At 40.3% G+C, this 14,331-nt stretch overlaps 1 protein-coding gene across 1 annotated transcript; it reads left to right on the top strand.

The window, feature by feature from the left end:
• Positions 1–5,205: 5,205 nt before the first annotated feature.
• On the top strand, positions 5,206–12,534 carry LOC124870539 (sodium/potassium-transporting ATPase subunit beta-3-like). The gene is made up of 7 exons (XM_047369292.1): positions 5,206–5,547; positions 6,573–6,701; positions 7,012–7,110; positions 7,247–7,440; positions 8,404–8,454; positions 9,020–9,106; positions 10,983–12,534. The coding sequence occupies exons 1-7, from the start codon at positions 5,436–5,438 to the stop codon at positions 11,148–11,150; spliced, it is 840 nt and encodes a 279-aa protein (XP_047225248.1). The 5' UTR covers positions 5,206–5,435; the 3' UTR covers positions 11,151–12,534.
• Positions 12,535–14,331: the final 1,797 nt, after the last annotated feature.

Genomic DNA, 14,331 nt, shown 5'->3' with positions numbered 1-14,331 from the left:
TGGAAAATAATGAACTTTATCACAATATGCTAATTTTTTGAGAAGTACCTGTATATGTTTTTTCCAAAACACCAGCATACATGGGAAAATAGGAGAAGGGGTGACAGCAGCTCAAGATTTACACTGCCTGGCTAAAACAAAAGTCGCCACCTGGATTTAAATAAGCAAATAGATATGAGCCTCCAATTGGATAATTACAGCATGGGCGATTATCTTTCAGCTGGCAACAAGTTATTTAACCCAACTATTGCAATGAGTTGCATTTCTTAAGCAACCATGTCGCACATCACGTGATCGTGGAAAAGATGTCAGTCTGTTTTAGAAGGGTCAAATCATTGGCATGCATCAAGCAGAGAAACATCTAAGCAGATTGCAGAAACTACCAAAATTGGGTTAAGAACTGTCCAACGTATTATTAAAAACTGGAAGGATTGTGGGGACCCATTGTTTTCGAGGAAGAAATGTGGCCAGAAAAAATTCCTGAATGATCGTGATCAGCGATCACTTAAACGTTTGGTGAAATCAAATGAAGAAAAACAACAGTAGAACTCCAGACAAGGGAATATGACTAAACAGCTGTGTAGCCTCAGTGAGGCCAACCGGAAAAAAGGGCTTCAGTTTGCTAGGGAGCATAAAGATTGGACTCTGGAGAAATGGAAGAAGGCCATATGGTCTGATGAGTCCAGATTGACCCTGTTCCAGAGTGATTGGTGCATCAGGGTAAGAAGAGAGGCAGGTGAAGTGATGCACCCATCATGCCTTGTGCCTACTGTACAAGCCTGTGGGGGCAGTGCTATGATCTGGGGTTGCTGCAGTTGGTCATGTCTGGGTTCAGCAACAGTATGTGTTCAAAGAATGAGGTCAGCTGACTACCTGAATATACTGAATGAACGGGTTATTCCATCAATGGATTTTCTTCTTCCCTGAGGGCACGGGCATATTCCAAGATGACAATGCCAGGATTCATTGGACTCGAATTGTGAAAGAGTGGTTCAGGGAGCATGAGACATCATTCTAACTCATGGATTGGCCACCACAGAGTCCAGACCTTAACCCCATTGAGAATCTTTGGGATGTGCTGGAAAAGGCTTTGCACAGCGGTCAGACCATCATCAATGCAACGCTGGGTGGACATAAATCTTGTGGCATCGCAGAAGCTTATTGAAGCAATGCCACAGCGAATGCGTGCCGAAATCAAAGCTAAAGGCGGTCCAACGAAATATTATAGTGTGACCTTTTTTTTTTGGGTGGTGACTTTTTTTTTTGGCCAGGCACTGTATATTACACTTTGGGTAAAAGCATAAACATCAACACTAAATGGGAAATGTGGGGAAAAGAGGTTCTGTGCATCTGGTCTCCCACCTGTCAAGACCTACAACCGCATAACTTCCAGTGAGGTTCATTGAAATCAGCTGTAACTATAGGGATTTATCATTAAGGAGCGTTTTAGGCCAAGTCTTAAAAGAGTCTTCCTCCAACTGAAACTGGGAGAACTGTCTGATAACTAAAAGGTCTGCCTGCCATTCTACTTACAGAAATACAACTATAAAGAAAAATCCATTAGTCTTTTGAAGAAAAAACTGATTGGTCATTATTTGGCTTCATAACTGAGAAACATAATGTGAAATTCTATCCTTGCCTTTGTATTGAATAATGAAAAGAAGAGATTTTAAAATATGATCTCTTTTAAAGGTCTACTCTTGCTGCAACATTTTGGATCAGCTGAAGGTTCTTCAAGGGATTTTTGGGAGATTCTGAAACAAAGAATTCCACCAGTCCAGCCAAAATGTAATATGTGCAAGGAGATGTTTTTTCTGAATCAGTCCTGAACAGAATGATCCTAATCTTTGCATTTAATAAAAATGACACAATGCAGTCATGGAAACTTGTCTAAAAGGACACGTCCTGTTAAAAAAATATTCCCTGGCACTGGAACTAGGAAGAGGTTAGGGTAAAACCAGCTATGGAGAGTTTCTCTGTTTGGCGTTCCAAAGTGTTTATATGTTTACTGTCCAATTTACTTGCTTAAAATGTGTGTGTGTGTGTGTGTGTGTGTGTGTGTGTGTGTGTGCGTGTGTGTGTTCCTGTCTTGGCATCACAGTGAGAACCAATTTCCCGATTTCACCATCAAATTGAGGACCATTTGTACCAAAGTGAGGACATTTTGCTGGTCCTCACAACCTATTTTGCTAACGGTTAGGTTTAGGACTAAGATGTGAATTGAGTTTAGGTTAAGGTTAGGGTTAGGCATGCACTGGTAATAGTTAGGTTTAGGGTTATTGTCAGGGTTAGGGCATAGAAAGGGTTGAAAATGACTGAAAATCAATGGAAGTCAATGGGAGTCAACACATGGTCCTCACTACATATAGTAAAACAAGAGTGTGTGTGTGTGTGTGTGTATGTGTGTGTGTGCCTACGCAAATGTCAACAGTGCTTCCATAGTTAAAAAAATATTTTAGATTACAACATTATCGATGGTAAGTAATAACCTGAATAAAAAAATATTGGGTAAATAGTTAACATTGCTCATTTTATTTTATTCCGTAATGCTGTAGTTTTATGTCATCCTGATGTTCAGATTGCTCATGTTGTTTCACACTGTCCTCATATGAAGATTTGTCATTGTGTTGTTGGACCCTATTGGCCATTAGTTATTCGGAGTCACTGACTCTGTGCTGTTTGTCATTGTTGTTACGTTGTGTTCTAAAAAAGGGGTAATAAAATCGAATAAAAATGGCCGTCTTCTGTTTATTTAGCAATTGTTTGGGGTCGCCAGGTCATAAGGTCATCAGCTTGGTCCCACACTGCCTTGGGATGGCCTCTGTAATGAAGAGCTGCATTACGTATGCTGGTACACTTAAAATGCTGTTTTGAATATTGTTTTAAGAACAAATTACACTGTGAAAGAGATTGGAGTATTTTATTCTTAGTTTGTGGATGTTTTAGGCAGCTTCTTCTCAGCTGGTACTGATGATGACGTGTCCTGTTAAACGAACCAAACAAATAGATAAAATACCAATATTGTGACTAATCTTTGAAATGGATTGTTTTCCAGTGTATTGTTGAACAAATGACTTACCTCTGTCTCTTCCTCTGTAGGGTGTTTGGGCTAAAAGATTCCCCGGGGGCCTGAGCACCTTTTATAGGTTCCGGAAGAGACCATTATAAATTGAAAAGGAGGAGTAAACTGTGTGCATTTTAGTGTTTAGTGTTAAAGACTTAAGCCTAGGTACAGACTTGTTTTAGGGGTGTTTAGTAATAATGTTTGTCAAATAAAGTGATGTTTTAGCTATGTTGTATGTATATCAGCGTATACGTTTGTTTCCCCTGTCATGGTAGATCTGTTAATGGGAGGGGCTATAAAAGGCTGCCGGTTAACAACCTGAGTGTGGCTGTAGTTGTGACCATGTGTGACCTATGTAACAGGGTCTCCTACCTGTATGTCTACAGTGTTGGTGAATGAACACCCAGTGGGCCTGCACCTTTTCTCAGCCTCAAGCCTCCTGCCTTAATCAGCTGCCAAGGGCCTTTCTAAAAGCCTCCCATTCTTCAACCAGCATTTGTTGCAAGTCAGACAATGAGGGTGTGTTGGTCATTCTGGCACAAACAGCACACCCAAGCTGATCCAACAAGTGTTCCATGGGGTTGAGGTCAGGACTGCAGGGACACTGTTCCATCCTCTTCCCTTCTCTGATAAAACACTCTCTGAGGGGGCGAGCACTGACATCTTGAAGTAGGGAATTAAATCCCCAAGAGTGATACTACCATTGGTTGCAGTATCTCAAGTGGACATCTCTCTGTATCTCTCCAGAGATGACAATGTTTTCTTTTCAGTGAGGGAGATGTAATGCCACACCATCACACTGCCTCCACCGAAGGCTGTTGAGCACTGGCAGAGAAGATTTGGAAAGTTTTTCACGGGCACAACCAGTGGTGGTTCTAGGTTTTGACCTTAAGAGGTGCTTAGCCCCCAGTGAACACAGACAAGGGTTCTGGACCAAAACAATAATCAGTGTTTTACATTGTTTTATCATCTTTTGAGATGCCTGCCTCATATCCGACTGACAACAAACCTTTTGGCTGAATAAAAATAATTTTAAGTCTTAATCGAGGCTGTTAATAATTTTAGGTTTAACTCAATTATAGTAAGAATTTAAAGAAAAGAAAAACGTGCAAAGCTTCCCACAGGGGTTGGCAATTGAATTTCCAAAGGGCCTAATCAGTAAGTATTCCTGCTGGGGGAGTCACACCAACAGGCTGAATTCAGGTAATCCAGAGGTTAGAATTAGCCATCTTCTATGGATTGATTCTGACCAGTAATTGTCAGATCAAATATGGAGCAATCAGAGCCCCAGTCAAATAAATAAAACTAAAAACATGATCATACTAAAGCTGCAACCCTGAGAAACAGCCCACCAACTTGACTTCAGGAAATAAATACTCTGATGTTATAGTTTTTCTTAAAACTTGACATTTGCTTTCAGTCTTATGTCTTAGTTGTGGCGACATTTCTTAAAAGTAACCTCGGCGGCAACACTAGAAAGAGCTTAGAGTCGCACTTGGTAGGATCCACTTGCTCAGATCTCCTGCTTAACCCACAAATTTTCCTAACAAAAGTGTTGCATCTTTTACGGAGAACTTAAATCTTACAGCAGTGTAAGATTCATTACCAAGACAGATTGCCACAACCAAGAACCAATCAACCAACCAGAATGTCTTCACTTTTTTGGCTATGCCTGTTCCCCCACTGTGGTACAGATACGTTTAGAGAACCTTTTCTGGGATCATTTCTGTGTCCTGGTTTTTTAGGGTGTAGCCTGGTTTAGTGACTCACCACTTCCGTCTTGGATGCAGGATAGATTCATCTAAAGCAATCCACGACATCATTCTAAAAGAGAAAATGCTCTCAGATGCCTTTGGCGCTATATGGCTTGTTTAATAAATGGTCAGCTGGAGAAGAGTTTGAAGAGGACATTGTAAAAATCTGCGAAGGAAAGTGGTATAATTGGTGGTGAGCGCTCTACTTGGAGTTTGTAAACGTAGCGTGCGTCTCTGTGATTAACCAATGCGCATCTCTATGTTCGCACTGCATCAGCTGCCAGCACAGGGCTCAGTGCGGACGTCACAGCTCTCTCTCTCTCTTTCCTCACCTTCCTCTCGTCTCTTTTTCTTTCCTCCTCCTCCCCCCCCATCCCCCCCCCCCCCTGTTCCACCGGAGCATCTCTCTCCTTCTGCTCTTCCTCTTTCTCCACCGCCCACTTCTTCCCAACCATTGATCCCGACCACTCACCGCACCGCCGCCTCATCGCCTTGCCCCGCTGCGCTTTTCTGTATTTTTCTTTTTTTTTTTCTTTTTTTAAGGGGAGGATAACCAGCATATTTTTGGGACCAAATAAACCTCCCCTACCTCCCTCCCTGCCTCCCTCCTCATCACCATGGCGAGCACCGAGGATAAAGCGGCCAGCAAGGAGAACACGTCCAGCTGGAAGGACTCCATCTACAACCCGAGGACCGGGGAGCTGCTGGGTCGCACGGCCAGCAGCTGGGGTAAGAATGCCGGCTACACAGCACTTCATCGGCGGCATTGCCATTGTACCCTCATCCGATGTCCTCCTCCTCTCAGATTCTTAAATCTATGCATCCTGCTTTTCATTTCCTTGCATGGATGGTTGAATGAGTATCATGCAGAGAGTGAATTAGCTGGGAAGCCATCCCAGGCCTACATGAAGGTGTGAAGGAGGATTAGTGATACCACCAAAAGGTGTGTCTCATTCTCCTCTTTCTGCATTATTAGCCACAGCAGCTGAGAGTTTTTCATTAAAAAATATAAATTATTATGTGTATCTGCAGAGCCCTGAGTGTAAAAGCTGCTTCCCTCCTAAACGATAAGGGTGCTGCTGCATTCCTCAGCAGCATTCATAGCTGATCAGGATGTAGATTTTTATGTAATGCTTCTCCCCAGGCTTAGGTGGTAACACGCCACCCTCCCACCCTTCCTCACCACAGCCCAGCTCCTATAGGCTGGAGCAGGGCTTGTCAGGCTGCCTGGGCCCCCTTGCTGCTGTGCAGTGGGATGCTCCATTGCAGTTGCATGGCCGCCCACATTAGCATGCCTGTCAAGGTCAAATGGGATTCCCTCTCTCTGTCTTTCTCGCACTGGACAGGTGCATTGTGGGATACTGCTGGAGAGGACAGAGGAAAAAGATGGGGGGGATGTTTCCCCCCCTTTTTTAGTCTGCTTAGAGGGCATCTCTGAGTTGCAGGATGCTGGTGAACCATTTTGATTCTGATGTTTCCTACCTGCAGCTGACGATCTAAGACGTTTACAGCAGCAAAAACTGCTGAATCCTGGCTGATCTGAAAAGTTGGGGAGGGGGGTCTGTTCAAGTAAAACCACCTGTCTTAGTTAGGAGTGGGTAGCATTTACTCCTGAATTCAAAATGGTCACTCTCAAAGGGATAGTTCAAACTGCAGTAAACCAAGACACATCCCATAAATCATGCTCTACCCCCCTCGTTTTTAACATCTCCGTTCTTATCCCTACTCTATGTGTCTCTATAACCTTGCCGCAGCCCTCATCCTGCTCTTCTACCTGGTCTTCTACTGTTTCCTGGCTGGCATGTTTGCCCTGACCATGTGGGTGATGCTGCTCACTCTGGATGACTATGTGCCGAGGTATAGGGACCGTATTCCCAATCCAGGTCAGTGTCATTCAGCACTCCAACACACCTAAGGAATGGCACAATCCTCTACTATAACTGGCAGCATTTCTCTTTCATTTATTTATAATTCATACTCCTTTAACGTAGATGCTGTCACAGTAATGTGCTACATTACAGAAGCTTTTTGTATTGATCTGTTTGGAAGTCTCTTCCTGAGTGAAAACTATAGTAAGGATGGCTCAGTGGATACTTTCTTTCCAGAATGAGCTCTTACAGCTGTGTTTGGGTGTCCGTTATTAGGTTCTTTTCACTTACGTTATGTTTATTTCACTCGATGTCTTTGTTGCAGGACTGGTGATCCGTCCAAACTCTTTGGACATCTCATTCAACAAATCCGATCCGCATAAGTATGCGCAGTATGTCAAGAACCTGGAATCTTTCCTTCAAAGTGAGTGCACTCCAAGCCAATAAATAAAAGTGATCTGTAGTTAAAGAAGAACCTCTTTCACTCTCCTGGATTTCTTTTTTCATGGACTTCTGTCATAAATCTGAATAGACCTCTGTCCACATCATGTCTCTGTTAGGATATAATGATACGGAGCAGGAGGGGAACGAGGACTGCATTTCTGGACAGTACACCCTGCAGGAGGATGAGGAGGGAGTGTCGAAGAAAGTATGTCACTTCAGGAGGGCCCTCCTGAGTTTCTGCTCCGGCCTCTCTGACACTAACTTCGGATACCATGAAGGAAATCCCTGTGTGCTGCTCAAAATGAACAGGGTAACAAGCACATTTCCTTGCAAAATCTGCCAAAAATATATTTTATAGTTTCTTGCAAAAGAATGCATAGCAAGAATGCATTTTCACTTTTTGTTAGATTACAACCACAAACGTCCATGTATTTTATTGGAGTTTTTGTGGTGGACTGACACAAATAACTGTGTTGGCACATCAAACATCAATCTTCTATGTCTAATGAAACACTAACACTGCACATCTTGCTGAACACAACCTCCCATCATGAAATGTGGTGGTGGTAGCAACATGCTGTGGGAATACTTTTCTTCAGCGACAGACAAGCTGGTCAGAGTTGATGGGAAGATAAATGGAGCTAAATACAGTGCAATACTGGAAGAAATTATCTTAAAGGCTTCAAGAGACTGGGGGTGAAGGTTCATCTTCCAGCAAGACAGTGACTCCAAGCATACAGCCAGAGCTACATGTTTATGTCTTAGAATAGCCGTGTCAAAGTCCGGACCTAAATCCAATTGATAATCTGTGAGATGGCTTAAAAAATGCTTTTCACAGATGCTCTTTGTCCAGTTTGATTAAGCTTGAGCTATTTTGCAAAAATAATTAGACAAAATGGCAGTTTCTGGATGTGCAAAGCTGGTAGAGACATACCCCAAAAGAGTTTGCAGCTAAAAGTGATGTGAAAGGTGGTTCTACAATGTATTTACTCAGGGGGAAATTTTAGATGATTTGTTATATTTTTATTTGTAAAGATTTTTGAGAACCAAATATCATTTTTCTTCCACTTCATAATTATCTACAACTTTTGCTGGTCTATTACATAGAATCCTAATAAAATACATTGTAGCTTACAGCTGTAACATGATAAAAATGAACAGTTTTAATAGGTATGAATTCTTTTGGGAGAGCCTGAACATCTTCATATGACTCTGAAATGATTAGATTTATTATCCTGACAGTGACCCATGACCTGTTTCTCTCCCATCACAGATCATCGGCCTGAAGCCACACGGAGATCCCTACGTTAACTGCACCGTCAAAGTAAAACAAAAATAACAACATTATGTGCTACTGTCAATCTATGTGTATTTATGTCTTTTTAGTTCTTCCATAAAAAACACATAACCACTGTGAATTTAATATTAATTTTGTTGATCTTACTTTCATATTTTTCCTCTTTTTTGTTTGTTTTCTGTTTTTTGTGTGTCTCGTGTCTTTTTGCATGCTGTCATTGACGTCTTTAGGGTAAGACGAATATGTAAATTATCAGGATAAGACCAGTAGGAGTAAGAACACATTTCTGTTATGTAACAGGTCATTATGTGGGCGCCTCTTAAAGCCGTCTTGGGTGACATTTTAGAGTTTATTTTTAGCCTAATGAATGTCATTTTTTTTACCCCTAAAATGTCACTTTTCAGATTCAGCACAGCACATCCGATTGCCTCGTTCATCTAAATCTTTTTGCCAACCTCAGAGGGACATTGCTTCTGCTTGCTTATGTCCTGTGTCATGCTGTCCTCAAAACAGTTCATATTTGCTTTTAATTTAACAATAAACTGCTTTCATTCAATGTGAACTTTATGCCAGCATGCATTCTTCCTTGCAGAAAGACAACCTGATCCAAATGCACTATTTTCCCAAAGAGGGGCGCTTTGACAAGAAGTATTTCCCTTACTATGGCAAGAAAGCCCATGTAAGTATTGGTCTGTGCACCTGTTTTAGTGTGTGTGTGTGTGTGTGTGTGTGTGTGTGTGTTAGGAGGGAGAATGTGAAATTCAATCAGAACTGGGTACGTTACTTTTACAGTGATGTCACCATCTCGTTTTATTCCTATGTTGCCGATTCTTAACGATCACTTAATAACTTATAGATTTCTTACACAGTCAATTAATGATTGATAATTATTAGCTGAAGTAAATCTTCATCAGTGCAGACAGAGAGTTAGCATAGCATTAATTGAGGTTACCTAATGTTTTGATTGGGTCATTGCTGAAACATTTTAGTAGCACTTGAATCAATACCATAGCTGTGGCACCTACAGTTGAAACCAAAAGTTTACATATGCTGTACTGTATAAAAATACATTTTTTTTCACTCCATCTGACATCAAAATCCGAGTAAGCTTTTCTTTATTCTGGTCAGTTAGGATTTCAATTTTTTTTTCTATTTTCTTTGACAATTTTTAACGCTTTCTTCAAATTCAGAAGTTTTCATATATTTTCTTAGTATTTGGAAGATGTCCCTTTGAAATTGTATGACTTGGTTAAATGTTTCAGGTATCCTCCCACAAACATCTCACAATAGTTTGATAATACCTCCTACAGAACTGGCGTAACAGAAACAAAACATTGACTTTGTTTGTAGCTAATTTGATAGTATAGTGTGGGTCATTGTCCATTTGGAAAACCATTTGTGCCCAAGCTTTAACCTTCTGGTTGATGTCTTGAAATGTTGCTTCAATTTTTCCACATAATTAGGAAATATTGATTAAGATAATTGTAAAATGCACCAGTATCTCCTACAGCAAAACAGCCCCACAGCATGAAACTGCTATCACCTTACTTCACAGATGGTCTTCTCAGGCTTGCAATCTTCCCCTTTTTTCTCTGGATATGAAGATGGTCATTATGGCCAAACACTTCAGTTTTAGTTTCATCAGAGCACTGGACATGTCTCTAAAAATGGTGATGTTTTCACTGAGTGCATTTGCAAACTGTAATCTGTCTTTTTTGCTATGTTGCTCTTTGCCTAATGCCTGCTTCCTCACTCAGTGGCCTTTCAGCCACTATGAATGGCTTCTTCAAGAGGTCTTTGGGTTTTTTCTGAATATATTCACATTTCACTCCGAAACGTGTTTATCTCTGAGACACAGAAACCTTCTCCTTCCTGATTGTTTTGATTGCTGGACATTCCCACGGTGTTGATAATAGCGTGTGTAATTGTTTGAACAGATGAGCGTGGCACCGTCAAACCTCAGAAAACTTTACCAGAGGATGAATCAGACTTGTGGAGTTCCACAGTTCTCTTCCTGCTATCTTCTCTGTTTAAGTTGTTAAAATACACCCACCTCTGTGCCTTCATAGTCTTAGTATGGTATATGTAAACCTTTGACTTTTAAATAATAAGAACAAAGTCTCTGCTCTCTCTCATTATTCTGTCATTTAGGAAATAGAGATATTCTTGGTAATCCTAACTGACAAAGATAAATAGTTATTTTGTGTGATATAATGTCAGACAGGGAGGAATAAAGGTTATGTTTCTTATTATAGCGTATGCAAATATGATCTGGTTTTAACTGTATCTTCAGTATTTATGGTGTCTATGCATTCCAGAGCTCATGTCATGGAAATTTTCCACATTCCTAAACAAATCCGTGGCAGCCTGTCTCAGCCGGAGATCCAATTGTGTATGACCCAGTATCAGCTGTGTGGGAAGATGATGCTAGAGCGTTATTTCCATAAGGCAGCCTACCTTCTTACACCACTGAATTGCAGGGCAGATACAAACTAGTGTCATGAGGGTAAAACATCCAGCTGTGCTGATGAAAGAATGTTTCATCCTCATTGCAGGAGAATTATGTGCAGCCCCTGGTGGCTGTGAAGTTGATGCTCACCAAGGAGGATTATAACAAGGAGCTGACTGTGGAGTGCAAGGTGGAGGGCTCCGACCTTCGCAACAACGACGAAAGGGACAAGTTCCTGGGCCGTGTCACCTTTCGGATCAAGGTTGTGGAGTAAAAAGGCGAAGGCAGCTTTGTGTTTCTAAAAAAAGGAAGGAAGTGTCAAATATGTCACAAAGATTTGTTTTTGTAATTTCCGGATGTGGTATCTATGTTTTTAGCAGATAAAAGTTTGGGTTCCAACAGAGGAGGCAGTTAGTATGAGATGTTGCTTTGATGACCTTTCTGACCCTTCTTTCCATTGTGATTTCTTGCTGATCTCTTCAAAGATCCACAGAACAAAAATTTCTGGACCAGAAATTCTTGTCCATCCCTGATGCACCGTTCATCCTCTACCTAGTTTAGATCTTTTTTTTTAGTGCTGATGTGATTTTATAACCTATAGCCATTGGAACCAAGCTGTTTGGAGCTGTTGTGTAATTGCTGATACTTTTTTTCTTTTTGAAAAGAACCACCTTTCATTTGTAACCTTCCTCCTGTCAGGATGAGTGTGTTGTTTCCCCCTCTGAATCTGTATGAGGGACCCTGTTACTTGCTGATGTTGCAAAGATGTTGATCTTGCTGTATAGTAGAGCTGAAAAAATAGAACATTTCCAACTTATCTCTCATCTCAAAGACGTCATCAAGACATACCTTGAGAATCAAGTATAGCTAATATATCCTTGTATATGAAATGTCAATTCCAAACTCCCTTTTAACCATAAATACATAGTGATCTTAAGCATATTTAGAGAACTATAGATAGATCTCTGTATTGCGGCACACAAAGCTGCAGTCCAGTCTTGTGCCGTGTGTGTGTCTGGCTGTTTGTCCGTCTGCATGTGTATTTGTCCGTCTGTCTGTCTGTCTGCCTGTTTTCCTGTTGGTCCACCTCTCCACTGCCGCAGCCAACACGTGAGTGAGTCCCTCCAGGGCTGGATGAGCTGCCTCGCTTGGGGCGGCAGTGTGTATGGATGGTGGCTGAGAAGGTACAGAGAGGGTTTGCTGCTTGAGGCGGAGAGGAACTAGAGAAGTATAATGAAAAATAACTACAACTATGTACTGTATATCTTTACGTGATCTGTATATCTATCTGGGTCTCAAAGATTGTTTGTTAGTTTACTCTCTTCTTCAGCTTGTTTATCTGATTGTCTGCTGATCTATTACTCTTTAATGTACATATATATAAATATATACACACTCACACACACACCCACACACACAATATCAACCATATTTACCTAATTCACACTGTATTTTCGTCACAAAACATAATGTCTGTGCACTGTAAAAAAAATATATAATTTAAGCAAAGATTTACAAAAGATTATCTTATTCAAAGCTATGTTTACACAGTCTTAAAAGGAACCCATATTTAAAGGAACAACCTGTAACATCTCTTCAGGGTGCCTTAAGACCTGATGAAATCAATTGTGGAATAAAAGTGATTTTGAAGATAAAAATAATAGTTTCCTGTGTTTTACTTTCATTGATTTAGCTTGTAGAAACTTATTTAATTGCTTTGAAAAGCGTTCAGTGTTAGCATTCTAACATTTACTTTGACTTGTATGTCACCGCAGACAGTTAAAACCCAAAATATATTCATGTTCTGTCTTAAAGGGATAATTTGGAGTTTATTAAGGCTAATTATTTCATTAAGAAACAATGTTAGGCATCCACCTCAAACAAAATGGCATAAAGGGATGAGAAAACAAAATTTCTCCTTGTTTAAATTTCATTGTTCATGTTTTCCCTCCCATAGCAAGAACATTTTTAATGCAATAGACGTGAAGGTTTTCACATGCTTTTTTTGAATTATATTCCCCCCATGACCTAAATAATACCTCAGGCAGCTCAGATAAGATACTGTGTGCTAATAACTGATCTGTATAGCCCCACTTACAAAAAACTAATAGTGTTTTTCTTTTAAAATCATATTCTTGGTTACTTCTTGAATTACCCTTTTTATTGATTGCCCTGTGTAGTATGATACAGTGTACAAATGATTGTCAGAGCTGTAGAGAAGAAATTGTTTTGTTTTTGTCCTTAAACAGAAAACACACTGGAAGGATTTTAGATAATGTAATCATTATTTCTAATAACTGAATTTTCTAACCTTTCGGAAATTAAACTTTATTTTATTAGCCCTGTGTTATATGATAAAGTGTACAACATTATTGTATAAAATTGGCATGGAGATATTCCAAAATAGAATGAAAAATACATAACTACCTTCAGATACGACATTATTACCTGGATGGTAAAAGCAGTTGGACTGCAGATAGGATTTTTCACTACCATAAACTTTCATCTTTATTGTAGCACATTTTTGCAGCCACATGGGGGCGCTAGAAACAGAACTTTGTTGGAACCACCAGAGAGACCAAACAGTGACACAAGAAACTGGGGTAAAATAAACTTGGTATCGTTCTAACGAGCTTGATCTTTGACATGTTCACCTTTATTCTTTAACAGCATCTAGTCTCTCTCAGGCTCCTCCTATGTTTCCACAGACTTTCTAGGGGATATTCCAAAGTTCCTCAGTGGATGTTGGCTGGCTTTTTTAATTTGCCGTTTACAATTATTGATCGCAGCTTCTGTAATGCTTCTGATGCAGCTTCTTATTTATCACATGTTTTTTCTATAACATTATCATTTATTATCATGAATCATTATCATACTGAAAAATGTAACTTTTCAAGCACTTTCCAGAAACTATCTGAAGCTACACTCCTGAGGTCATTATTCTATCAATGTTGGTAGGTTTCTACCAGCTTTGCACATATGGAGACTGAAATATCTTTCCATCTCTAGATTTTCTATGATATTGAAGTCTGGGCACTGACTGGTCCATTTTGACACATTAATATACTTTGATTTAAATCGTTAAATTGTAGCATTGGCTGTATGTTTAAGGTTGTTATCCTGCTAGAAGATAAACCACAACCTCAGTCTCAAGTCTTTTGCGGCCTTTAATGCCCCTTTTCCATTAGTACCTTATCTATTTGGGTCGGGTTTAACATGTTTTGATTCATTTTCCATCATACTTGAGTACCAGCTCAATATGGGCAGGATTGTAAATAGCCACTGTCCGAAGTGATGTGATTTGTGGAGACACAACCATAACAAAAGCCTAGACCAGTGGTTTTTAAACTGGGGGCCGTGGCCCCTGGAGGACGCCAGGGGGCGCTAAGGGGGCATCAGAAAGGTTGGGAGGATGATAAAACAAAAAACACTGTTCTTATTCTCAACAGTTTGTT

Source organism: Girardinichthys multiradiatus, chromosome 6 (assembly GCF_021462225.1).
Source record: "Girardinichthys multiradiatus isolate DD_20200921_A chromosome 6, DD_fGirMul_XY1, whole genome shotgun sequence".
Taxonomy (NCBI): Eukaryota; Metazoa; Chordata; class Actinopteri; order Cyprinodontiformes; family Goodeidae; genus Girardinichthys; species Girardinichthys multiradiatus.
The sequence above is the reverse complement of the archived record's forward strand: the minus strand, read 5'-3'. Positions and strand labels throughout refer to the sequence as shown.